Source organism: Tribolium madens, unplaced genomic scaffold (genome assembly GCF_015345945.1).
Source record: "Tribolium madens isolate multiple individuals breed KSU strain unplaced genomic scaffold, Tmad_KSU_1.1 Scaffold_19;HRSCAF=116;Tcas5.2_LG9, whole genome shotgun sequence".
In the NCBI taxonomy this organism is placed as follows: domain Eukaryota; kingdom Metazoa; phylum Arthropoda; class Insecta; order Coleoptera; family Tenebrionidae; genus Tribolium; species Tribolium madens.
The window spans coordinates 5,656,156-5,683,761 of NW_025400983.1; the positions used below are offsets into that span (position 1 = coordinate 5,656,156).

Sequence of the window (27,606 nt, forward strand, 5' to 3'; positions counted from 1 at the left end):
AAATTCCCCAGCTTTGACGTTAGTGAGGTGACGTCAAATTAGTTGTCAAAAATCAAAAATGCTGAACACGTCAACTTGTTAACATTGTTTAGAAAAACATTGCAAAATTGTAATTTAAAGTGAGTCAGCGGGTGCAAACCCGAAGTGAAAATCCCGTGTGTTTTATAGTTGAAGTTTGTCGTAACCTCAAAGCTGGAATCGTTCAAAATGAGAAGGGCCCATGCTGGAAATTACTATGAGCCTCTGCCCCAGAGTTCTAATGAAGTCGAAGAGGAAAATGATCGAATGGCCAATGAATTAAGGGACAAAGTTGGTGCGCTGAAGTCATTGTCGATAGATATAGGGAATGAGCTCAAGTATCAGGACAAATTGTTGCGAGACGTGGATGATGATATGGACAGGACTAGGGGGTTTCTGGGGAATACCATGAATAGGGTCTTGAGGCTGTCAAAGGGCTCTCATAATTACTACATCGTGTATTTGTTTTTCTTCTCATTGTTTGTGTTCTTTGTGTTGTATATTGTATTAAAGTTTAGATGATTTTGTTGTTATTTATTCTCATTTGTATATAAGAAGTGTTTTATGGCTTTTGTATTATAGGGTTTAAAAATAAAGTCTGATTATTTGCAACTTTCGTTTTATTTTTAAATTAACAATATTACAAGTTTGAACACAAAACATCACAATTCGCTCAAATTCCTAAACATATCCCGTAATTTGTAAAAATCATAACATCAGAAACATTCAAATACCCAATGGTCCCACTGTGGGAATTATAAGAGCAACAATGTCAAACAAATTCATTTTTTACAACAGCGTCATGTTCAACATGGATGAATTTCTGAAATTCATTTTGAATACAAGCATGTTAACTCTACACAAATTCTGGAATGTCTAGAAATTGCTCATCCACTCACCCACTCTGCCATAAAAAATAAAACAAGTTAAATCACAGAATAAAATGAAAAAAGAGAAAATGAAAAACTTTCATACCTCTAGGAATATGAAAATATCCATTCAGTTTTATCCTACAATTTTGTACAAGAATACTGTTATAAATTAAAACGTAACAAATACTAAACGTTCTATTTACACCATCTGGAAAAGTCTAAACACCAGGCTAAATAACCATCAAAAATTTTGATGTTTGAAATTTTATTGTTAAATACAGAGCATTGCGATGATTATTTCACATGGCAGCTTCACCCTTCGGCTAAAATCTGCGATAATAAACGCTTTAAACTGTCTAGACCTGTCAGAAATCCCCCATCGGGCCCTTGGTGGACCACCCCACTGGAACTCTCATCGCTCGTCGAAATGAACGAAGTATGCGCAAAATCAATCATTCGAACATCGACATTCGCCGGCGCCCCCGTCCTCGCCCGCTCCTTCACCCTCAACCTCTTGGTCGAGTTCTTGTGGGACACCGTCGGCGCCAGCTCCTCGTCCTCGTCGTCCAACTCCAACGGCCCGAACTGAAGACTGTTCTTGAGACACGGTTCGAAATCCGAGGTGTCTTCGTTCGAGCTGATTCCGTTCAAGTTCGAGTACTCGTCGCTGCTGCTGTTGGAATACATCATCCAGCTGTCGATGGAAAGGGGGCTGCTGGTGGTGATGGTGGGCATGGTGGGGGGCGAATCCAGAAATACTGTCTCTTCGGAAATGGGGTAAAAGTTGCCGTATTTGGCGCCTCGAGCCGCTGCCTCGCCGAAACCCCGATGATGGGAGTCTTGCGAGACTTCGTCCTGGCTCAAGTTGAAATCGGCGGAGGAATTGCTGGTGTCGGCGTCGTAGCAACAGGGAACTTCATGACTGCTCTCTTCGGATTCACGAGTGCAGTCGCTCTCGCAGAAGAGGGGCTCCAAGCACGGCTCGGGCTTCAGGAGCGGAAGTCCGCCGTTGCCTTCGTATACTATAAGTAAAGAGCTAGAAAGAAGAAAAAATGTTACTCCACGGAAACAATTTTATTAATAAAATACAAGCAAAAAGCAGAGGTTTGGATAAGGGAAAGTTGCCATACAAGTCTCCCAATTATGGATTTCTAGATTAATTTATTTTCTTAATGATAATAACAAACTTCCCATGAGAATTCAAAACACGTCATTTGGTCCCCATAAAATTACTTCAATTTTATCAAAATGAAAATACCCCAAAAGTGATTTTACGTAAAACAATTTTACGATTTTGCGAACTTTTTCAAAGTCACTCGAGAACTCCCATGGAAGAACGAAAAATATTTTGGTTCAATTAAAAAAAAAATCAGTGAACTGATTTTTTCAAAATTTTCAAAAAAAACGGTCAAAATCGATCTAAGATCGCCAGGTATTTTAAAAAACATTCAATCTCGCTATTTACGTCTAAAAAACATATTTTGTAATTTATTGCAACCAAAAGTTTCTTTCAATTTCTTCAATTTTTTCGATTATGAAAACACGAAAGAAAAAACATTTTTTTCTTCACATTCAACTCATCATTTTGTGCATTTTTGATGATTCCTAAGATTCTCATAAAACTACAAAAACGTTATTTATTAGTTTTATTTAAAAATTTTCAATTTTGTATTCCGATCTTTCAAAATTTCAAAAAAAATTCTTAACCGATCAAAAAACGGCAGACAATTCAAAATTTACTTCATTTATCCACTTATTTTTTGTAACAAAAAATTTCATGTAATTTTTACGATTTTGCAAACTTTCAAACTCAATCGAGAAACTGATGGATTTGGTCCTAAAACCCCCATGGAAGAACGAAAAATATTTTGTTTCAATTAACAAAAATCACTTCTCTGATTTTTCAAAATTAAATAAAAAAAACTCTCAAAATCAATCTAAATTCGGTAGATATTTCAAAAAACATTGATTGTAGAGCTCATTAATCTCGCTATTTACGTCATATTTTGTAATTTTTGCAATTTGCATTATTTTTTTTTCAATTATGAGAAGCACGAAAAAAACGATTTTTTCTTCACACTCAACTCAACATTTTATGCATTTTTTTTGGTTCCTAAATCCCAAGATTCCCATAAAACCAGGACAAACGTCATTTAATTTAATTTATTATTAAAAAGTTTTAATTTTGTATTTCATTTTTCTCAAAATTTCAAAAAAAATCTTTAAAACCGATCGAGAAACCGCAAGATATTTCAAAAATCATTCGTCGTGAGGCATTAAAAAAATTATTTCTTACTTTTTTAGGAAGTTTCTCGACCATTTAACAATTTTTTCAAAAAAATAAGATTTTTTTTTAAACTCGCCCAACGACCATTTTATAAATTATTCTTTGTCCCTAAAACCCCCACAAGAATTCGTAAAACGTCATTTGATTCGATTAAAAAACTTTCAAGTTTAAAATTAAACAAATAAACCAAATTTTGTCAAATACAAATTCCAAATTCGAAACTTTTCGAGACTTCCAATCGTGATAAATAAGAAAAAAAAAAATTCAAGCTCGAAGAACATTTTACGAGGCTTTGGTTAGATTTTCAATTTTAATTCCTACAATATTTTTTCAAAAATTTTAATAAAAAAAAACTCAATAAACACGACCGAAAAAAAATATATTCTCGATCAACATTTTACGAAGCCTCTAGAACTCTCATAGGCATAAAATACGTCATTTGAAGTGAATTGAAATTTTAAATAATCCGACATTCTTTCAAAAATTTCATAAAAAAAATCAAAATCAATAAAAACGACCTTAACCAATCATTTTCTGATTTATCTTCTAGGATTCTCTCAAAATAAGTGATAATCTGCTAATATTTTCTTTTCATTATTCTTTGTTTCCTATTAAATTTAACTTAAAATTTATGTAATTTTTTAAATGAATGCATTAAATTAAATCAATTCGATCTAATTCAAAAGAATTTCTGATCAAACTAGTCTGTGATTCTAGAATTAAGTTTGTAATCCTGAATAAAACAGTCAGACATCAATTTTATTTTATTTTATTTTTGTGTCGCAATTCCTGCCTATACATATACATTTTTCAATGTTACCAACTTAATTTCAATTATCAAACTAGTCTGTGATTCTAGAATTAAGTTTGTAATCCTGAATAAAACAGTCAAAGGACATCAATTTTATTTTATTTTATTTTTGTGTCGCAATTCCTGTCTATATACATTTTTCAATGTTACCAACTTAATTTCAAAATCACAAGATTTTGATCGTAGAATAACAAAATAGATTGAATGATTATGAATTTTGTGTGGTTGGCAACATATTCGAATCCCAATTTGGGACATATTGTGTTTGAAAAAAAAAAATAGTGAAAAAACAACTCACCACGAGTAGAACCTGTAGCAGCTTTGCTTCTCAATGACCCTTCGCAGCTGCTCCAGTTTTGAGATCACTTGTTGTATCACGGAGACTCTGAGTCCGAATCCGTTGTCGAAAAACGTGCACAGGGCATTTTTGAATCCTTCCTCGTTCAACTCTCGTCCCCAGTATTTGTCCTTTTTGTGGTAGATTTCGGACGCCGCTTGATACACTTGCATTCCACACAGACGCACGCCCAGCGACGCCGAAGTGCTAGCGGCGCATTTCGCCATCTGTTTGGAACGTTTTTCGGCCGAGGCGTCGTCGCCGTGTTGGCGGGTGCCCATCTTCAAGTCGAGGATGCACGGATGCGTGTAATGGGACGTTATATTTTCTAACATTAGGAAGTATTGCTTGTTTGTATTGTCTGATTGCGAGATGCTTTTCAGGACGTCTTTTGGATTGCCAGTGTGGTGGATCCTCATTCTGGAAACACAACACAAACAGTTAATGATTGGAAGACTATACTGGAAAAACACACAAAATACAAAAATAACATAAGCAATACAACTGAAACACGAAAATCTATAAAATAACACAGACTTGCGATGTAAAAGTTGTTTTCAATGTAAATAGTAATTTATACGGAGTGTTCCAGCGAGTTGGAAAAAACATTATTGACCATTGATCAATTATTTAAACAAATTTATACAAAACTTCGCTTTTCGACTGGAAACAATGGTAATTTTTTGAATGTTTAAAGTTAAATATCTTTTTGTAATCAGTATGAGACACTTAAATGTTTATATTTTTACAAAGATAACTTAAGAGTCTGTTAATTGCAATTGCAAAAATAAAAAATAAGGCGTTTCAATTAAAATTTGTAAGAATTCAACTTTTAAGAGACTTCTTCATTTTTTTAATTTCTAGACTGCAACTATCTGTAAAAATATTAAAGTACTAAAATTCATACTTACTTCTTTTCAGCTGAATCAATTTAATTATTTTATAATGTTTAGTTTTGGTGTAATATTTTTTTTAAAAATGTGCATTTTCGCATTTTTTCATTTAAACAAACATAGGTTTGGATTGTAACTTTTTTTTTGAAACACTTGTATACTTGTACATATTTTTAAGCGATGCAGAGTTTCGCATGTATAAATTTTGTACAAAATAACTTAACATTTAATGGTTTACCAATTCGCTGGGACATCCTGCATCATTTTTCAGATGCTCATTACTAAAAAAATATGAAAAAATCCATCATATAATTTTTTTGAAAAATCATATTTCTAATTTTGACATTTCTAAGAATGAAAACAGTGTTTTTACTTACAATACACACGTATTTTATGGAATATTAGACAGTTAATTCGTTTTCATATTAATGTGCATCGAAGTAGTAGTTTTAAGGAATCATTATAAGGTGGCAACCATGCGAATTCAATAAAATGCTAACCTCAGTCTTTCCTAAAAATTATTTTTTCCAATAAATGTGTACCCCAGGTTGCAAAAAAATTATTAATATTAACAACGTAATTAACATAGGGTAGCAAACAAAGATTTTTGTCATTATTGATGTGCTTAAATTTGTGTTGAATGACATTAATTGACACTTTTTGTCTGAATCAACCTATTGTACAACCTATTTGATGCACATTATATGAAAAAGAGTATAAGTGTTTTAGCACCTCATCAGCAAGTTTATCAAAAAGAAAAACGAAAGAGAAATTTTAATTAAAAGACAAAAAGCTGCTATGAAGACTTGTAATTTTTTTGTTGAAAGCTTTCTTAATGATTTTAGTTTTTATATTTATATATTTCTGGAATAATAAAAATGTTATTACAAATGAGTCAAAAATGGGCTAGTTTCATTGTTATATTCTGAACATTTATGAAATAACTCACGAGTTTATTCTTTTTATCTACGACCGCCATTAATTTACAGCACACGTGCGTAATGAAGTATTTACTAGAGATGTTATAAGTTGTAAAAGCAAATTACGTATGGAGTGGAAAAGTTACTACGAGCGACAAAAGAGCGAGTAATATAATTATTCTAAGAATCCTTTAGGTATTGTTATGTAATATACTTGTAAATCACCATAGCTATCGTTGAATTATTAAAAGGTGTTAAAAAAAGTACATAAAACAATTAAAAAATAAACACATAAATAAAAATCATCACCGATTTTTTTCCGTATCTCCACTTATAAAACAGGTTTAAAGAAAATGTAATATTATTAGGTAGTTTTTATAAATAGAATGTTTCGTAACAAATACTTGCAATTTCATAAATGTCAAATTTTGAGGTGTAAAAACATTTTTGCAAATATGGGCGTAAATAAACAGTATATTACTTGTACTCTCTTTTAACAGTTACCAACTGCTAATTTATTGTTAACGATTGTCTAACAAACTGTTAATAGTCTTATACCAAAGTAATGCAACGTCTGGCTGGATAATTTTAGTTGATGTAATCGTAAAATGTACTTTTCCTCTTTAGATTACAACGACAACGCAAGTTAATTAAGCCAATATTTTTTACATTAATATCACATGATTTCATTTGTGGTGCACATGACGTGATTCGTAATGTTCCTAATCTGGTAAATGACTTTAATCGATTTAAGCAACACTGTGGTGTTGAAAAGAAATTAAATTAATTATCGAAAACAGTGTCTAGAAAAACAACGATTGTTTGAAGTAAATTGTTCTCAAACAAAGAGCACATTTAATTTGTTTAATAACAACAAGAAACACACATGATAATAAAACAAAGAAAAGATAAGATGAGGTGCGTCACAAGGAATTTTTCTTCGTTTACTTACTTCAAAACATCTTCTCGTTTTCTCTTGCGGTCAGTCTTACTTCTGGAAGATTCATCTCGAAAACTGGGACTGTAACGTTTTTCGATTTTGCCTCCGCTACAAAGTGTCGCCTGCATAACCCCTGAAACAATTCGCAAAGACATTTAACACCGAAAACTCACCGAACGTCTTAAAATTAAATTCGACTTAAGTTTTAGTAATATTTTAGTATAAATAAATTAGTAGTGTAGCAAAAATGCCACGAGAAAAATAATCAGACGCTACAACAACAAGCTTGTGTGTTGAATGTGATGAAAAACGTAAAAAATAAAATTGACAACCAAAAAACAGAGCGTTCGTTTACTTTACTGAATCAAAGAGTATTTTTGAGTCATCTGTGAATAGAATTCAGATTGCGGTGCGAATCTGGATTCTATTTGCTTGATTAAAAATAGTATAAAATGGGCTTCCAACCCTTTTAGCGTGAAGGACGTCCATACAAACCCTCGCAGAATGGACGAAGAGGCATTCGAGGGGCGGGTCAGGCAGCGGGCAGCCGTCTGTCAGCCGGTCCACCGGGGGCGGTTCCCTCAATAAAACAAGTAAACGATTTTTGGGATAACCAGAGACTCGCTCACATTCGCCATTCGCACACTCACACAGGATGAGACGCAGAGTTGGCACCAGAGGTGGCAAGTTTCTCACAAAAATTCCAAAACAATTATAGAAAAGTAAACTTTAGCAAATTTTTAAAATTTATTTTCCTTTTGCTTGCCCTGGAATTAATTCGTTTTTCTAGTGAGCTTAGAAAGTGCCAACTAGCCAACTCTGATGAAAGTTCAGTTCATACCGAATATCAAAAGTATCAATTTAATGACGTATACTTACCTTCCATATCACAAATTACTTACTCTATTTTTTGTTTTCAAAATTATACAATTAGGATAAAGTTTTCACCGAATGTGTGTCTTATTTTGGGTGTTTTTAAGTTAATGCCATCGCAATTAATAATTATGTTCGGAATGGCATTAGCCTAGGGTCAGGAGAATTTGGGATAGTTAGCCATTCATACCACACAATTATCCACTTTTAAAATCATGAAAAAAATAAAAAAAGATTCATCAGTAGTTTATTTTCGTTTTTCTTTGTAAAAATGTTAATCAAAAACAAAAAATAACATTTCAAGCGTAGTACATCACACTAATGCATAAATTAAGAAAAAAACATGGATGATAAGTTAGGTGATCATGTTTTAACGAAACGACCTTAATAGTAAGTCAAAGCATGCACCATAAATCCAGTATAGTTGTCAGATTTTTCAAAAAAAGTTTATTTTGAACATTTTGTACATTTACAATACAGTCACTAGCCTATAAATAAATATAAACTATTTTCCAGGCCAGATAATAATAAAATTCGGGAACGTTGGCTCCGATACTGTCAATACTTACACAAAATTTTATCACATTATTGGAGCCGAACTGTTCCGGAATCAGACCCTGGCCTTCAACAGTCTTAATTATCAACAATAAATAAACTCATTGTCCCACTAAACAGTCTTTTCCACTGACTATGTTTTTGTGTTTTTGGTTTTTTGTTTCAAACTCTTATTCTACTCAGCTTACCTTTATATTTCGGTACAAACATTTTGATATCTTGGTCCTGAATGTTCTGGTAAAAATCCAACTCTCTGTAATTCAGGGGCTTACAGATCGTGCTCGGATTCAGTACCATGAGACGCGTGTGGCCTCCGACCTGAAAAAACGCAAAACGCAAAATTAAACAACGAACAGTCGCAAAACTATCAACTTGTGATAACTTTATCTAAATACAAGCGTTTTGTGCAATGAATTATTGCTTATTTCTTCTGAAAAGTTGAAACTACGAAATAGCTTATTATTATAAAATGAGAAACATTTTTTAATCTGCCTACTCCTAAAAAATGTCAATGTACGTAAATAATAGACGAGATCATCTACAAAACTAATTCTAAATTGTGACAAAAATTTTCATTCAGCCTTACAATTCAAAAAAAAAACGTATAGAAAAACTTAAAGTTTAACCTTGTTTTTTCATTATGTAAATTGTTTCCTTGTCAAATTTTATTTAAATTGTATATTTAATTACAAAAATCGAGGGTCGTTAACTCTAGACTAGTTGTACAAATTTTTGGAATTTAATCGAAATAGAATGAAATTACTGGAATTATTTGTAAATTACTGCATTTTTCTTAAATTACTAGAATTCTTTTTGGAACTTTGAATTTTTTACGAACTTTTTAGAACTATCCAAATTATAAGTTGAAAATTCAGGAATTAATTTGAAATTAGTAAACTAGTAAACTAAGAATGAACCTATAAGCCACACTTGAAAAGGTTTTATATAAAATTTAAATTGTTATTTAAAAAATGTCTATTTAAAACGCTCATCTGTGGTTCTATCTAGAGGAAAAATTAATCAAAAGTTGGAAATTAAACTCTTAAAAGTTTATTGATCTGCCTAATTATTGTCAACTCGGAAGCACCCAGAAACACGGTAATGTTTTAGTAATGGGTGTCGAAAGAAGTTATTTGGCAGTGGTGCTTGTTTTTCTCTGCCATCAACTAATTAACAATTTATTTTTTGAAAAAGCTTGAAAAACATCAGTTTATAATTACCAAAAAGTGTGAAAACTCACTTGATTACTAAGTGGATGTAAGTCGACTTCGTCACAGCCATCAACATGTTGGTCACGTCTGAGGAGGTCACGGGATGGTTCCGCATATTTCCGGTTGCGGGTTTCAGTATCTCCCATACCCCAATCATCCAACAAGTACACCATCCCCTTCTTGTTGGCACAAACACACTTCTGAAGTGTCTTTTCTTCTCCGAGGAAATTCGCAACAAATCTGAAACAACAACAACAATCGGTCAGAAATGATTGAGATTTGCGGAAAAAACAAAAAATTTGGACAGCGTCAATGTCAAATGTGACGGATATCACCCGAAAACTAAAATCACTAAAACACACCAATCTTGACCTGGCTAACTTTAAAGAAAAAAAATTGTAAATATTATTGTAACTTTATTCGTGTTCCTGTTCTTTTTACCTTGACATTAGAAATACAAATTTATAACGACTACAATGACCATGCATTTACCACAATTGATCTATTTCGAAAGAAAGCGCATGAATATTCATTCACAACACGAAAACAATGATTGCAACACTAGAAAAAATAACGGTTCCGTTCCAATTTACAATTCACTCTCTCTCCTATTTATTTCGAGTCAGCGTTACAACCAAATTTATCGCCGTTCATTCTAAAATTACAAAAATTAGGCCAGCGTTTCATCTTTTTGTTGCAAAACTGAGACAGATTGTAAAAAGTTGCCAACTGTGGAATTTCCCTGACCTAGCCAACTGCAGCCGAATAAAACTGATTTACCTTGAATGTATCTCAGTTATATCATCGGTAAAGATAATCAAAGCTAGAAGTTTCGAAATACCAGCTGAATAATTTGGCATGAGATGAGAATTTTTTTCACGGTTCCTCCCAAGCGATTAAACAAAACATGAGGTGATTTTTTTTAGTTTTGTTCCTAGCCAACCGGATTTAGGTGTTTTTCTTATTAATGCAAATTTTTATTTTTAAAGATTGCCGATTGTGGGCGTCAGGTGATTTTTTCGAGCTGAAACTTTGTTGAGTGGAAAATCACAAAGTTTGACTAACTGAACATTTTTTAATGATTTTGTAAGCAATAATTTTCACCTTTATTACTAGATAATTTGAAAACGAATAAATAGTACTTTGAAATCATGAAAACCGTTAACTTCTGAATCTAGAAACTTCCCTTTATTACATTTTCAGAAACAGATAAACTTCATTAAGAAATAACACGGAAATACAGAGTGCACCAGAACTCGCGCCCCAAAGAAAAAATTCAAGTAAGATACGATACCAGGAACATGAAAAAAATGTTTAAAAAATTCTATCTGTCAAAAAATTTTGACATTTGACATTTTTTTATGTCCATTTACTAATACTGATGATTTTGTATATGTTTTTTTTACAATTATTTAGTAAAGGCACAAAAAAAGACAAAAATTTTGTCAATAAAAGTCACAAATAACATAGAACAGAGTTACACTTTAGGATACAGCTTCCTTGTTTCCTCTTCTAATAGTCTGTAGCAAAAAAACTTGGATAATTATTTTTCCAACAAAAACAAATAGAGTCAATGTGCAAAATTTAAACTCTCATAACTCCGAAATTTTTACAGATAAAATTTTTTTAATATTTTTTCCATGTTCCTGGTATCTTACCTTATATGGCCTTCTACTCTGGGGCGCGAGTTCTGGCGCATCCTGTATAATTCACATAATCAGACGATTAAAAAAAAAACTACTTTTGCAAATTAACACCAATACCTATGATTTGGAAAAATAATAACTTGTAATATTTATTTGCTCCTCCAAAATAATTATTTTGTTATAAATGTCTAAAATTTGCAAAAACAAAATTAAAAATACTAATAAGTAAGTATTTTCAAAAATTCGTATTTTTTAAGATTTCTAAGAATACTTAAGTGCGGAAAAAGTATTAAACAAGCATTTTTTGTTTAAACTTTATAGAAAACTTTTTTTTGAATTTACCTTTTCGCTTTCTTCATATAAATCAAAAGGTTTGACAAACTTTGAATACAACCAGCAATAAATACATTAAATTTTTCATAACATGATTCATAAAAAAATAATAATTTAATTGTAAGTTGAATAGGCTAGTTATAGTTTAAGTAAATAACTCTGTATATATAAAACTAACTTAAAAATTAACAGAAATTTCAATATTTTCGTACGTAGGTACATTTGTTGACTGAGTAAAATTCGAAACTTCCACACTATAAAAAGTTAAATTCTAGAAATATACAGGGTAATTCAGTTTTTACCGGCGAAAATTCAGGAACAGTTAAAACACGTGAAAAAAATCTGGGTTTGTTCTAAAAACAATTTTTAAAAAACATAAAATTCGAAATTTCTCCTAAACGAAAAAAGCTACGTGGATCAAACTTTGCAAGCCTACTAGATGAGTGATACTATTATTTTGTACAGATTTGGACACAATCGGGAAACAAATTTCAAATTTTAGCGTCTTTGGTAAGGAAACGTTCTGAACAATTTTTTATCGGACAAACCACGAGTTATTTTAAAATATGAGTGATTCAAGGTCTTGAAGCTTTTTTTATACTATTTTTTGTAATTTGGCCTTTTTATGCCGTTTTTAAGCAAAAACTCTTACTTAATCGATTTAGGACGTTTGGTAATGTCTTAATTTTAAAAGTCAAAATTTAATCTAGTCTTTTTTTGACTATGAAGATATCGGCACATGATGACGCCGCGTTCATTAATATGTTTATTAGAGAATCAGAATGGAGGCAAATTACAAAATATCTGCTTATTTTAAAAAAAGTTGCAAATAACTGCGATTTCCGAAATTAGCATTGTAACATTGTCAAAGCTTTTTTGTTTTCTACCAACGCACACCTGCATACCTTCAAAATGTTTACCAACAAAACAGGTGCTAAGACTTGCCTTCCAGACAATACAACTCACTTCGTGATGATAGAATTCTGTTTCAGGCTGTGAAACAGGTCGAAACCTGTCTGGCGTTCAGTGGTTTGGTGTAATGCATTACAAGTACTTCACACAAGGAATTGAATAAAAATACAAATTTAGTCGTGGGCTGCAATCGATCCACGTGTAAACACTTTTATCTCGAGAGTTCTAAATCTGATCCATTCGACACGTGATTCGATTTTTTGCGTTAATTACGCCAAATGTTCGAGCTTTGATATCGAAAGCTTGCCAAAATTTATCTTCAACTCGACAAATTTGGTATTTCGTCAATACATACATCACTTACGCAATTTCTGAAAGTTCCATTCTCGACAATAACCATCCTCAAGCAAATTGTTCGCTTTCGAGAACATTCACTGATTGCGAAAGATGCGAAATAAAAAATAAAGTTTAGCAACTGTCACCTAATCACCTTTAACATTTTCTGTAGACGGTTTTTGTCCGAAAACGTTTTAGTAACTGCGCGCTAAGCTATTTTGTGTCTTCTAAATTTAAAATAAAAATAATGGGTGCGCAGTGGTCGGCGGAGCGCCTCATTTCAGTCGCAGATTGAATCGCTTTTTTGAATGAAAAAGATTGGCTGCAATGCCAAAGGAAGGTGAGGAAAAGGGAAGGTCGACGAACTGAAGGTTGAGGAAACCGCAAAGATCGTGTTAGAGTTATGGTCAAGCAAATAGTGTTGGATTCTTATAGGTTCAAGATCGGAGATCCCAGAAAAACAAGGAAACGTCAAGAATAGTTTATTATTACTATTATTAGAAAGGAGATTCTTGTTTTTCATTCAGATACAAGTACCTAATTCAAAATAATAAAAAAACGCAGATGCAAAGTACAATAACTTGGCGTTCTAAATAAAACAATACATTTGAAGTAGAAACTAGAAAGAACCAGAATCTAAACGGATTTTAATTAGTCTATGAAGACAATTTCGGAAGACATCTATCTATCCAACTATGAACGAGGTCTCAGAATTTAAAAAAATCGTATTTTTCAACAAACTTGCTCCAATACTAATGCACTTTTCCCAACTTAAATACCACTTCGTCAAAAAAGTAGTTTTCAAGAGTGGAATTAACTTCTCGTTTGGCACAAATGTTATTCTCTAAAAAAAAATTTAATGAGTAAAAAGCAAGAAACTCTTCAAGTTGTCACTCTTTGTAAAATGTGTACTTAATTCTCGTACAACCACAGATTTTTTTGCAAAACAAATTATCGTTTGTGTTTTATTTCATCATATCTAGATAGATTTCCTTCTAGATTGCCCTCATATCTTATCATAGACATCTAGCTACATACTATACTACCTTTTATCAGCTTCTTTCACAATTCTGAAGTTTTCGCTAATTTCTAAAACATTGCTACGTAATTCGATTTTGAAGTCAATAAACTTATCCATCATAAAAATGACCATCAAAACAATAAATTGACTTTGAAATTATGATGTTGTTTTAATGCCAACTCACCAAGACTTTAAGGACATAAATTTGGTGGTGATTTTACCTTTCTAAAGTGCCAAAAACAAACAAACTAGTATTTGAACGCATTTGGTTTTTGGTACTAGAATAATATTATTATTTTTCTCAAAATTTACATTTAATGAATAAAATTCCTCTTAACAGGAAAATTAAAATTTAAATTACTTTGTTCAAATAAAGAATCTTTTTCAATAAAAAAAGCACTCAACCGCTCTTAATTAAGTTTACGCCTCACCAAAATATCAGATTCGAATTTGTTTGGGATTGGTGTTATTTATTTTGTACCTACACAAAATCGATTTCGTGACCAATAATAATAAAACGTTTTTTTATTTAGCCATTTTACAATACAGTAACTAAGATAAGGCAATTTGTCACAATGTTTGTTTAACAACCAAAACAATTTTGAAAACAACACGTGGAACATGACGTCAGTACAAATCATACAAATCAAAAATCGTCACAAAAGACATGACACGTTTTTTTTTTTAATTCAAGGCCAAAACTATGTCCTGCAACTACCAACTGGTCAACAGACTCGAAATTGTGTTATTAAAGTCAAAATGGATAAACTGCGTCAAATTAATATTACCACACAATCGATACAAAAGTTCCCAGAAAATAACTCGACTGTTTTGCATCTATAAACTAAACCACGCGAAAAAGCAATTTCGGAAGGTGTGGCTAAACTGGAATTTTCCACAGCAATAAAGTACACGAAAAACACGAAAACTTATTTGCAGTTGAGTCTAAGAACACATGTTTATTTCAGGGTAAAACAATAAACCAAACGACCATAAATTAGTGTGTAAAAGTATTTCAAACAATGAAAAAACAGTGTTCGGTTAGTAACAAAAATCAAGAAGAAATAATCAAAAAGAGGTAAATCGATTTTAACACGTGCTATAACAATTGGATTAAATAACTATAACCTTAATCTACTTGAGAGAGTGATAGGAATAAGTCTTACTGAATGACAAAGGACAAATTTAATTCGTTCTAGTATATTAACATTATTTTATTAGCAATATTTTATAACCAATTGTGTGTGTGTGTGTGTTGAATGCAATTTTCTAGAATGTTCTCTGATCTAGAAACCGACACAAATGAATTTATTAATACTAATACTTTTTCAAAGAGCAAAAAAACACAAACCTCAAAAAACCAATTTAAAATTTTTATACCCCTCACCTTATCCACAAAAACCCCACTCGCTGCTAAAACAACAAAATCACCAAAGCACAAAATTACAAAAGCTCCGTTTTTGCACCGCAAAACTTCATTAATCGACCGCAATTTGTTTGCAGAACCTTGAAACCTATAAAATGATGCAAGTCTGCAAATAAGCACATGATGCTCTTCCAAAAACGAAAAATCCAAGAAACTAACGTGTCGTTAAACTCCAACAGACCAAAATAAAACAAGACACACAAAGCAGAACTACTTGCGTGCTTTGATGTTCATGTTTGATGCTATGTAAATGATAAAGGTTGAATCGAAGTTCAAGCGTTCCTGGTCGAGGATATTGACTTGTTTGAAAGGGCAAATCGATCCGTTTTACGTATTTTTCAATGAACGAACCTTGATGACGAAGAAAAGGTCATCTATATTTATGGAATCGATTAGCGAGGGGAAATCCATTGAGTATTTCCCAGTACGAGCATTAGATCTCGGCTTTTGGAATTCTTATCGCGACATAAAAATACAATCGCAATCATCCTAATCATCAGCTGTAAGGTCGTCCCAAATGTCCAAAGAATTTAGGTCAATTTTAATAATAGTGACAATAAAATTAGTTATATGGAACATGGAACCAATAATATAATAAGAAGATACCACATGGCAAAACTTTTTTTTGTTTTTAATACTTACAAAAAACGTAGTTTTGAAATAAATTGTAAAAAAAATTCAAATTTTTCATAGTGGTACTAGTTTTTTTAATACTTCATCATTCAGAAAATAGTTTTTAAGAGTTTAATAAGCAAAAAAGATTGGTTCCAGTATTGAGGGACGAAGTGAATTTGATATTTTCTACAGAATTTTAGCACCAGTGAATGTTCGTTATTAAATATAATAAACCCACTTAATGAATCTTTGAGGTGGACGAAAGTTATTAAAAATTCTGCCCTGATTTCCATTCCATTATGAAGTTTTAATCGTTTATTGTTTCGCGGCAAAGTTAAATTGCAACCCAGTTCTTATCAAATTTCAATGTCCTGTTAAAACTCTTGCATTTGCATATCAAATTTTGTTTAATTAGATTTCTCCTCCGAACAGATGAAACAAAGAGACTATATGAATTGTAAAAATCTGGAAATCTGCCAGGTGTACAACGAACCTAAAGCACTTGAAAGTGTTTACTCCTTAGTTTGGTCACCTCATTGATTAACAAGGATGATGTATTGCCAATAAATTGTTTCGAATATTGTTTTTTAAACTTGTCGATAAAATCTCTTATCAATTTTAAAAATACCTGCAATCTGATAAGCAGACTAATTGATATTTGAGCGAAAAAACGTAACATCCGATTTTAAGCATTGTGACACTTACCTAATATAAGTGTTTTTATTATAAAAAAATAACAGAAACACGAATAAAATTACACAATAGTAAACTTCCTATATCCTATATTCCTACTTTCGAATGTTAAACGAGTCTCTGTTGTATTTAATGGAAAAGTACACAGAGCTTGTCATTTCTAGAATATCAGCAATCTCGCTATTCTGATTCAACTCTGAATACCAGACTAGATTTACAGTGGAAGAATCTGCGGTAATAACAACATTATTACCATAAATTATTAGTATTACCATAAATAATAGCTCTATTCCTACATTTTCTCTCTAGACAATGTGACTCTACTTTATCTTTGTCGCTCTTGCGTTATCTTTCACATCTCTGAGCTAAAATAGTAATTTAAAAATAGCCTGAAAGACACGGAAGACTGACATTTTTTTCACCAAAAACACCAACCTGCCAACATCTTCTTCATTATCTCCCGCATTGAAAATCCTCCAATTATATTTAGATCTCCACAGGAATCGAAAATTGTGAAATTTTTTCAAGACTAAAAATACCATCTCAAAAGAGTAGTGCCAGGTAATGGCACGTTTTGCCAAGATGTTGAAAATCGCCATTAGATTGATAATGAGTGTAAAACATTTAGACTTTGTCCCTTGGATTTTTCCAAGGAATTTATTCAGTCGTATCGGTAACAACCGGGTTAAAGAATAATAAATAATTGGCAAGTGTTTCTCCTCGATGAATAAAACAACAATTGCAAAAAACGATAAAAAAGTGGGAATGTTTAATTTTATCGGAAAAAATAAACCGCGAGATTACCTTCTTCAATGTGAAACGTTTCTCCTTCACAGCTCTGACGACCTTTTAATTGCAAAAACGTGTCCAAAATCACAAGATTATCCAAAGTTTTTTTTTTGGAGAGTCACAATGTTGACTAGGATGAAATCCAAAGACAAATAAAAAAGTCATTGATCCTCAATTTATTTATTTAAAACTTTATACATAGTAAACGTACGAAAAAATAAATATTTGTAAGCAATTCGAATGTTTTGGTTATTTAATTATTTATTTACTTGTAACATCACAGCAACACTGTCATTGATTTTGTTAATATCCTTGAAAGGGTACGCCTTTATCATCCTGACATTTACGCAACGTTTTTATACACAAAAGTAATTTTAATTTTTGCAAAACTGTCATTGCGGTATTCCACAACAACAATAGTACATTACATAATATGAGCCATGAGTGGAAAAATTACATACGAGCGATGAAGGAGTGAGTAATGTAACTCCACGAGGACGTAGATATGACAAAAATTGTTATTTTCGACAAATTCGCCTCGATTATTTTGACATCATTGTTAGAACTTTGTATTAGTCAAATCGTAATCTTTTAAGAGAAAAGCTAAAGCGTTTTTTTTTTCGATAAATCCAAGCCCACTCATAACGTAATAGTAATTGAAATGGAATGCAATGCTAAGTATTAAAGTTTGACAAGTTGCCAAAACAAAAAGCGATTAGTTTTTATTGAATTCAGTTTAGAAATTAACAAACAAAAATCATTAACAATAATTTAATTTTTAATTGGGAATGGAGAGGACTTGAAAGTTCCAAAAAGTCAGTCAGCAGTTCTAATGTCAAATAAATTTTAAAAAATAAATGAAGCTTCTAGATTTATAACAATTTATCCTTTAAATTATCTGAGATTTCAAAAAAATAAAGATTATTAAAAATAAAATGCATTGTCCTTTATTCTTTAAACCATTGTTTTATAGAGATTACCGTAAATACATATGTATAAATATTACAAGTATAATGACACTGAGACAAAATTATCTAACGGAAAACTTTTTTACTTTTATAACTTTATCTTCTCTTAGGAAACAGTAAGGAAGCACTTACTCAAAACAGTAAGCGCTTTTTAAATGTTTGATACTTTAAATCAAATCAGAAAGACTAGAAACTAAAAAAAAAACAAAAATGAAGAGTTGAAATAAAGTACTAAATAAAACTTTTGACAAAGATAGAACATTAGCCTGACTTAAAGTGCTTTTGAATCCGATCAATGTGAACTGTGATATAGAAACAGAAGATATGAGACTTAATTATTTTTGTATCTGCTGTTTTCTTTTATTTTAACATTCGCACAAAATATCAATTTTCTTGTAAAATTAATATTAAATTCCAACTACTTGGAATCCTATTAATAACAATTATGAAAACATCCATTATCGATCGCAATGAGTGTGTGTATATGGAAAATTCATAAAATATGTAACTGATTTACATTACTTACGAGAGTAATAGTATACAGGGTGATTCAGCTTAAATGACCCATTAGACCCCTCTTGGCAGACAATCTATAATACAAAAAGCAATTATTCCTTGACTCATATTCAAAATTTGAAAGTTTCATGAAACGAAAAATATCGTTCTTTGATTTTCGATATTTTGAAAATTTAATTTTGAATAAAGGGATAAGTGCATAATGTATTATGTGTTGTCTGCCAAGAGGGGTCAGGTGGGTCATTTAAGCTGAATCACCCTGTATGTATTATATACCGAGGTGGAAAGTCGACGTTAACTTTATCTCGAGACAGAAATGAAACTTTCCACCGACGTTTGCATACAATTTTGTATTTTTTTTGACATACAGGGTGCGCCAGAACTCGCGCCCCAGAGAAAATTTTCAAGTAAGGTAAGATACCAGGAACATGAACAAAATGTTTAAAAAATTCTATCTGTCAAAAAATTTTGACATTTATTTTTTGACATTTGACATTTTTTATATCTATTTAATGATACTGATGATCTTGTATATTTTCGTTTACAATTATTTAGTAAAGGGACAAAAATTTTGCCAATAAAAACTACAAGTAACATTGAACAGAGTTACAATTTAGGATTCAGCTTCCTTGTTTCCTCTTTTAATAGCCTATAGCAAAAAAACTTGGAAAATTATTTTTCCAACAGAAATAAATAGTGTCAAAGTGCAAACTTTAAACCCTCATAACTTCGAAATTTTTATAGATAAAATTTTTTCCATGTTTCCATTTTTCTCTGGGGCGCGAGTTCTGGCGCGTCGATCGAGTCGGCCTTTTTTTCGACGCCATGGTAACAAACATTACAAACAACGTAGTGACGCGATTTGGTGCTGAATCCGTGTAACAGTTTTTGCTCATTACGTCTTTGAATCTATTGAAATGGTGGATTCAAACGAAGAATAATTCTTGTTTAATTATTAACGGAGTGAATACCGCTAGAACTACGGTGCGCAGCTGCGTATCCACCATTTGGTGGGACAAAAACGAGGGTAGTAATAGAGGTAGGTAACAGAAAGTCTGTAATGAGACACTTTCCAACTACCGTCGAGGTTAGAAATGTCAACATTACATATACGAGAGAATAAAAATATTATGTAAAAATAACAATTTTGTATTTTATTTCACGAAATCTTATCAATCACAATGTAATCTTCGAATTCCTTATAAAATCAGACTTACTACTTATCAATCCCACTCTTAAAAATTCGTCTAATAATAACTATGAGTATTTGAAGGCATTTTATTCTTTTTATACCGTATAATCAAATAAATAGAAATACAGTACAACCTCGATAGCCCATCTCATTCTTGAAGAAAAACTCATGAAAAGTGTTCCTGATTCAAAAATTTTTACTGTCATTATTTTGTGCACACGTGAGAAAAACATTCATTCCCTTCTATAGTAATTGTGGGTCAATCACCAGCTTTGAAAGAAATAATTGCAAGACATTTGTTCGCGAATACCTACCTTAAAAGCTGATATTAGTTTTAGTATTTTGAGAGTGACAGCTCAAGCATTTTGTTCTATGCAGATTTTAGAGGTAAAGAACTTAGGAAAATTGTCAATTGTCAGATTTTAGAGGTAAAGAACTTAGGAAAATTGTCAAACTTAAGTTGACCTTGAGTCGTGAGGGTGCAGCTCCACGAGCCCGGCGCTCGTCACCACATCAATAGTGATTCATTCACCATCATGACACAATTGTTTAATGGTAATGCAATCCCTACCATCAATGGTATGGTAAATGGCGTGACATTCCACAAGGTGCAAAAACTGGGTTGTCTACTTACAACAAAGTACGATGTCCCGGTCAGCTGTGCGACGTTGTCGATGGCAGGTAGTGCGACGTGGCAACGTTGCTCGAAAACACTATCGATTACGATGCAGTTCGGGGTTGAAATCACGCCCACAGTTCTTGCACTCACTTCTTATTCAACAGAAAACAGAAAAACAAACACAGAAACACTGCAAATGATCGTTCAGTCACATTACAACGGGTTTCACTCCCGCTATCATGACGAATTGTGAAAGTAGTCGCTAACAATAGAACACCTCATCAACATATGATCGAATTTTGCAGGCTTATAGTTCGAAACGTCCTATACAAAATATGATACAAATGTCGTGTTTTTAAAAAATAAACAAAAAATCGTAAAATACGCTCCTACAACTCAGTGTGTTAGAAGAAAACTGGCCGAACGCGAGGTCGAAACGCTTTCTTATTGAATGTTGGTAAAACGCCGACGCGCTTGCGCAGTAAAGGTACAGCTGATTGTCACGTGACTTTTTTTTCAATGCGTTTCTTTGTGAAATCGCGACTCTCGCACTTTTGTATTTTGGTTGGTATTTGTTTGGTTTTTTGGTTGTTGCTCATGTTCTTCAAGGTCGTACGTGAGGCTTCCGATTTGGCTTATCAACCCATGATAAGAAAGAAATTAATACCTAATGCAACCAATAACATTGGGATAAATGTATTGAACACGAGTAAAGAGTAAAGGCCAAAAATTTCGACGTAAGATAAACATTTTTTAATTATTATACTATTTGCAATTGATCTCCGAATACCTACATATTTTATTAGTAAAAAAAAACAGGTTCAAATTGATCAGTGGCGTGCGGTGAAATTTGAAGTAGAGGAAGCTGCACGCCCCTGTGTGTTAATAACAATGACCAACTAAGGAATTTTTCCTTACTTTTCTCTTAAGGGTTTCTCTTAAGTTTTTCATAACATATGATTAGGGTGCACCCTGTATACATTACGGTAAAATAAATACTCCATAGGCGCCGAAACCTTGGGGGCAACAGGCACATTTTCTCTAGAGACAATACTCCTCTAGCCAGTGCCCCAATAACTTTAATACTGAGTTTTTTTTAGATTTTTTCTGCAACAAATTAAATAATTTATTGATACAGGGTGCGCCAGAACTCACGCCCCAGAGAAAAATGCAATATAAAGTAAGATACCAGAAACATCAAGAAAATGTTAAAAAAAAATTATCTATAAAAATTTAAAAGTTATGAGAGTTTAAATTTTGCACTTTGACTATTTATTTCTGTTGGAAAAATAATAAGTTTTTTTGCTACAAGCTATTACAAGAGAAAACAAGGAAGATGTTCATAAATTGTTACTCTGTTCAATGTTATTTGTGGCTTTTATAGGCAATTTTTTTTTTACTTTTACTAAATAATTGTAAAAAAAACATATACAAGAACATCAGTAACATAAAGTAGACATAAAAAAATGTCAAATGTCAAAAAATAAATGTCGCAAGTTTTTGACAGATAGAATTTTTTAAACATTTTTTCCACGTTTCTAGTATATTATCTTACTTGAAATTTTTCTCTGGGGCGCGAGTTCTGGCGCAGCCTGTATAGTAAAAAATCACAAAATAAAAGTCTTCTTGTAATATTTACGTGATTTTGAAATAGCTATTTTCTTTTTTTTTTTCATTCACAGTTAATGGGCACTTTCATTGAATTTCTTGCTTTAGACAAAACAAAAAAAGTATGGCCGTTGCAACAATGGAATTTTATCTTAACAGTTAAATAATTTTTTTAATAATAACAATTCTGTGAGTTTTTTTTCTCTGTTACACTAGTTCTGCACTTTTCTATACCGGGTTAATTTTCAACGCCAAGACTGTAAAAACCCTGTTTTACAATAAAAAATTTAAATTTTAAAATATTTAATTAAAAATTAAATTAAAGCACTTTCAACCGCTTTGAATTTCTATTAGGTATTATTAGTACCGAAATTGCCAAAAAAATCAAAATTAAAAATTTTTAATTACTTTGGACTTTTAAGATAACTAAATGTTATATAAATCAAGACATAACTGTTAACCTTGCGCTTATTCCGGCTTCTTATCGTCACATTTTCGTTTTTTGTCTGCGGTGTTTTAAAATTATTACAAAAATCCATTGCAAATTGCAACAATGTGAACTATTGGACCGAGAATGGTTTTGTTGCACTCAAAAGAAAATTTAACAAAACAATAAGTGACTTGTGTAGATTTTATTCCATCTATCTGAATTAACTATAAACTAACTAACAACAAAAGGACGCTATATCTAAAATAAATGCAACTACACTATCAGACAATAAAATTAATAAAAAAGTCAAAATGAAATATTAATAAAATTAAATAGTAGGTAGTAAGTTCATCTATGTTAATAAAAAATTGCTTTACTTTATTTTTAATAACACCGTAACGTCATATTTTTTAGTCTTGTTTGCTAAAGGCAGTTTATAGTTTAAATAATGCAAAAAATCTGTCACATCATTATTTATATTTCTAATATTAATCATAATTTGTCAAATACATATTTGCTTAAAATTTTGTTTTAATAAAATCATGATTACTATTGTTTAGTTTTTCAATAATATTAATTTACAACAAAAGTTCCCGTGTCTTTAATGATGTGTTTTCATCACTATTTGTATATTATAATTCGTCAAGGGAAAAAACATATGCTATTGAAAACTTATTATTAAAAAGAAAGATCTGTCAGAGTTATTATCTTTAATCAATTTTAAACAAATGAAGTAGCTTTTTGAGTTGAAAAACTGGAAGGCTCTAATGAATTGAAATCGCTGAAGTTATCTCAGACAAACCTTGTCTCGCGCGCAATATCAAGAAAGAAGAAAAAAAAAAGAAAGTTGTTTTGAGCAAAATGTTTAGAGTGGTTTGGATAAAATTATGTATGGCATGTGTTTTTAATGAAATGCTATGTAGGTGCAATTATGCGTAATTTTTCAACTCGAATACACTTTTTCTTTTTGACTTTGTGTTTAATTAACTTTTACATTTTAAGCTTGAACTTCTTTTACTTTCATCAGTTTTAAGATTTAGACATTTTAGTTGACAAATTTCGTATTAATAATCTCTATTTTAACACAAATTAACGCTTCAATTAAAAATTAAAATTTAAGAATGTGTTCCTTGCAAAAATCTTCTCAAGAGTGAATCACTGGGTATCTCCTCTTGGCATCAGCTTTAGCTCAAAATAAAATATGGACGTCCGCCAGTTAAGGACCCACTTTTAATTGGCAAACTATGCACACTTACTACTTACTATCAGCCAAATGCTAAGTAATATAAAAAAAATTAACAAAAAATTGTTCAGTATTGTTGTACCACCTTTATATACTCACCTAAAAGACTCACTAATTTGCTTTTCTCTCGTGAATGCTGTTGTCGAAACTCCTACATACTTAAAACTTCATTGACTATTAAGTTTTATACTGCATCGAAGCATTCGAAGTAATGACTTCGCCCACATTCTGCTTTCACCATAATTAAATTAAAGCTACGCCAAAGAATTTTCCAACGAAATGGCCATCCATTACGTTAAATAATGCACAACTCCTACGCATTGTTTTCCGGCTTGATGTATTCGGGAAAATGCGTTTTCGGCATTGCGGAATGCCATAAACTTTCGCACAGGTGACGACGTGGATGATTAAAACAATTACTCTTTCAAGGATTTTTTTTCTTTTTGTTTTATTTATTATGTTTTCAAACAATCAACAAAATTTGAAGCCAATGCTTTTAAGAAAATGGAACGTTGTTGCCTCATTATCTATTAAATTTTTAGGTAAGATAATTAAGCGAGTTATTTATATTTTGGGTGTTTTGTTCATGGTTTGGTTGTTGTTGTTTTCATTCTTAATTACTTCGGCTTTTGAGACATAATTACCTATTTTTAGCAATTTTTTTAATAGTAGTATTTAAATAACAACAATAACTGTATTAAGTCGCAAATAAATATTTTTATCTTAATATCTTCTACAGAAATGTAGCAATGTCAATGTCTCATTTTTTATTTTAATGATTTTTTTGCACTTGTAATTTTTAGGTCAAATTCTTTCCCAAAAGTATGTCACTTTATTTCAGACTTGTTTTTGGAGTTTTAAAATTCCTTTCGAATCCGATCAATTTTTGTTTAACATTTTACAGCTTGACACATCGTTAAAAACATTTTTGGCCGTCTTAACCCTGACATTAAAATGAATTTTCCGGTTTATATATTTACGGATTTTTTGCCAAAATATTCCAAACATCTGGAAACGCCAGCAATAATTCAACTTTACGTTCTGGAGTTAGTAGTAAAAATGGTGTTGATTATAACAAATTAGTTGTAAGCAAAGGAAAATTATAACGTTTACATAAACGCAGTGTAAACTAGGTATGAAATGAATGTTCATGCTATCGGACATAAAACGTAATGTTGCTTTTTGTGCTTTTCCACTGTTCTGTAAGAGATAAAAGAAAATATAGTCACAGCACAAAGTGCACAAAGCGAAAATCTTTTATTCGTAATTTGATGATTTATTAAATCGAGAATGCAGGAAATCTTGTTTTATATGATAATAAATATTCACCCTGAAAATACGTTTCGGGGGCTATAAATATCTGATGGAAAGTTACTTTTTCTTTCTTAACTTATTAATTTTTTTACAAGTTTTGCAAATGTTCCAATGATGATAATTTATTATTTGCAAATAAATTCGAAAAGAGAGTGAGTTATACAACCCAAAAAACATTTACAAAAATAATGTTTATTCCACCGTCTAATTATTATCGTTTTTTAACATCAACAAAAAGTTAACTTTTTTCATAGAGTATAATTTTTTTTTCCCTCAAAAACTTCTTGGTTTGAATCTGTTAGAATAAATTTCATGTGAAACACAGGAAGCAAGTTTTTTTTGCTTGAGTGCTTTATGCAAAAAATAATTTTTCCTTGTTATACTATAAATAACTATTTGAACAAAAAGTACTACAAAAAGTAGCAGTTTGGCATGTTTTTGGAAAGAATAAATATTTTTAGCATAAAAACTCCAAATGAAATTTCAAACACGACTATAACTACTTTGACTGTATGTACAAGAACTGGCCGATATTTTTGATTTTGCTCGCAAAACCGGACTGAATCTCATACAATTTTTTTAAATTAGTATATTGAATGCTACCTACAGTTATTTCTTGGCAAATCATACTTGCTTAAAATAATTTTTTGACAAGTGATTTATATCCAAGTTTTAAAATCTACGTTGATATGATTCACAAGAAATTTTTTGCATTTTTTAAATTCGTGTGACCACCGCTTCATTATTTTTGATTTCGCTAATTTGTAATTCTTACTCACGTTTTGATAGAGAAATTAAAACAATGATTGTACTGCCGACTTATCACAAAATTTATTGTATAATATAAAACTATTAATGAAAATTAACTAATAAAAAATGAATAAATATTGTAGCACAAAAGCTTTAAAAAAATCACATTTTAATTTATTAACATACAAGAAAATTTATAGACAGTTTTTATTATAAAGATTATTTTAAATTATTGCAAAATTGACAAATGCTTTTAATCCAATTTAATAATTGTGAAAGTCGTTATTAAAGTTGCAAAAATAGACATAAAATGGAAAGTTAGTCTTTTATCTCAGTTTTAAGTATTTTGAACAGCATTTTTACAGCAGCATTTAATTCTTTAGAACGGAAGTTGATTTTGTGAAAAATACTAACTTGTTAGTATACATAATTACTCAAAATGTATGTATATAAGAAGCTAACTAACAAATAATGTAAACAATAATGAAGGTATAGTTTTCCTTATTTATTTATATTATTAGACAGTTATAAGAATGTAAGTACTAAATCGTACGAGGCTTGGCAAAGAACTTAGCCATTTGTTTAAAAAAGCTTTTACAATTAAACAAACAGCTTGCGAAGTTTACGAAACGCATAAAATCATCAAGAAAACTTCCAAACAAACAGTAATGCAGGAAAAGGTATGCAAAGGTATGTTTTTCTTTAAATTCATTGTGTGTAAACAGAGATCAAAGGTTAGTTTAGAGATTTACCTGATGATTTTACAAGCTTATTATAGAATTCAGGAGTAGTTTTAAAGTAAAAAATGTAAGTATTATACGGTTTTTTGCTCTTTGAGAAAACTAAAACTTTTACTAAACGCTATATGAGCAAGTGAAATGTGTTGACTAAAACTCAAAATACTTATTTACATGCATCAGGGTGATTTTAAAAGTTGTGCAGAAGAAGTGATAGTAGAACACAAAAGATGCGAAAATAACTCAATGCGCCTTATCCGAAAGTTTATGATTTCTGAGATATACAGGGTGTTCGTTTTTCGAGCTCCACCATGGGAATCTCAGTTATTGTGAGGGATACGAGGTTGGTTAAATTAGCCCAAAGTTGCCTATTTTTATGCTGAACAATAATCTGAAAGAAAATTTAATGTGTCATTTTTAGTTTTAGAATTATTGGAAAAAACGGAAATTTATAATTTACGTTTTTATTTTTTGGAGCAAAAACTAAAAGACCTAGACGTTTTTTACTAGGACGTTCTTAAGGCACTTTCTTACAATGAATCTAAATCTGTCATCGTATTTTCAACACTCAACTTTGAATTTTCTTATGGACGCCATAAGATTAAGAAAAAGCGTTTTTGCGAAGAGTGTTGTGAAAAAACGCTACCAATTTTAATTAATAAACTAAATTTTAGACCTCGTATCTCTTATAATCACGGAGATCCCCATGGTAGAGCTCGAAAAGCGAACATCTTGTAAAGA

The 27,606-nt window shown here is 31.3% G+C and overlaps 2 protein-coding genes across 6 annotated transcripts; one reads left to right on the forward strand and one right to left on the reverse strand.

Annotated features, from left to right (window-relative positions):
- The first annotated feature begins 5 nt into the window (after positions 1 to 5).
- LOC123016033 (BET1 homolog) lies at positions 6 to 630 on the forward strand. The gene has a single exon (XM_044416224.1). The coding sequence runs from the start codon at positions 208 to 210 to the stop codon at positions 538 to 540; it is 333 nt and encodes a 110-aa protein (XP_044272159.1). The 5' UTR covers positions 6 to 207; the 3' UTR covers positions 541 to 630.
- LOC123016032 (inositol hexakisphosphate kinase 1) lies at positions 621 to 21,228 on the reverse strand. 5 transcript variants are annotated; one of them, XM_044416219.1, is made up of 6 exons: positions 20,799 to 21,228; positions 9,747 to 9,957; positions 8,695 to 8,824; positions 7,091 to 7,211; positions 4,287 to 4,745; positions 621 to 1,926 (listed from the first exon to the last, which is right to left on the reverse strand). In XM_044416219.1, exons 2-6 carry the CDS (start codon positions 9,888 to 9,890, stop codon positions 1,203 to 1,205), a joined length of 1,578 nt encoding a protein of 525 aa, XP_044272154.1. In that variant the 5' UTR covers positions 9,891 to 9,957; positions 20,799 to 21,228; the 3' UTR covers positions 621 to 1,202. The 5 variants fall into 5 exon arrangements, with proteins under 5 accessions (XP_044272154.1, XP_044272157.1, XP_044272156.1 ...); XM_044416222.1 differs by lacking the exon at positions 20,799 to 21,228 and adding an exon at positions 18,983 to 19,021; XM_044416221.1 differs by lacking the exon at positions 20,799 to 21,228 and adding an exon at positions 15,353 to 15,429.
- Positions 21,229 to 27,606: the final 6,378 nt, after the last annotated feature.

Bases quoted from the DNA above. Each gene is read 5' to 3' on its own strand.
- LOC123016033 (XM_044416224.1), top strand. From the start codon at position 208: ATGAGAAGGGCCCATGCTGGAAATTACTATGAGCCTCTGCCCCAGAGT.
- LOC123016032 (XM_044416218.1), bottom strand. From the start codon at position 12,992: ATGGAACTTTCAGAAATTGC. The intron at 4,746-7,090 runs GTAAGTAAACGA...TTGTGTTTCCAG, and splicing joins AAACGAGAAGATGTTTTGAA to AATGAGGATCCACCACACTG. The intron at 1,927-4,286 runs GTGAGTTGTTTT...TCTTCTTTCTAG, and splicing joins TGCTACAGGTTCTACTCGTG to CTCTTTACTTATAGTATACG.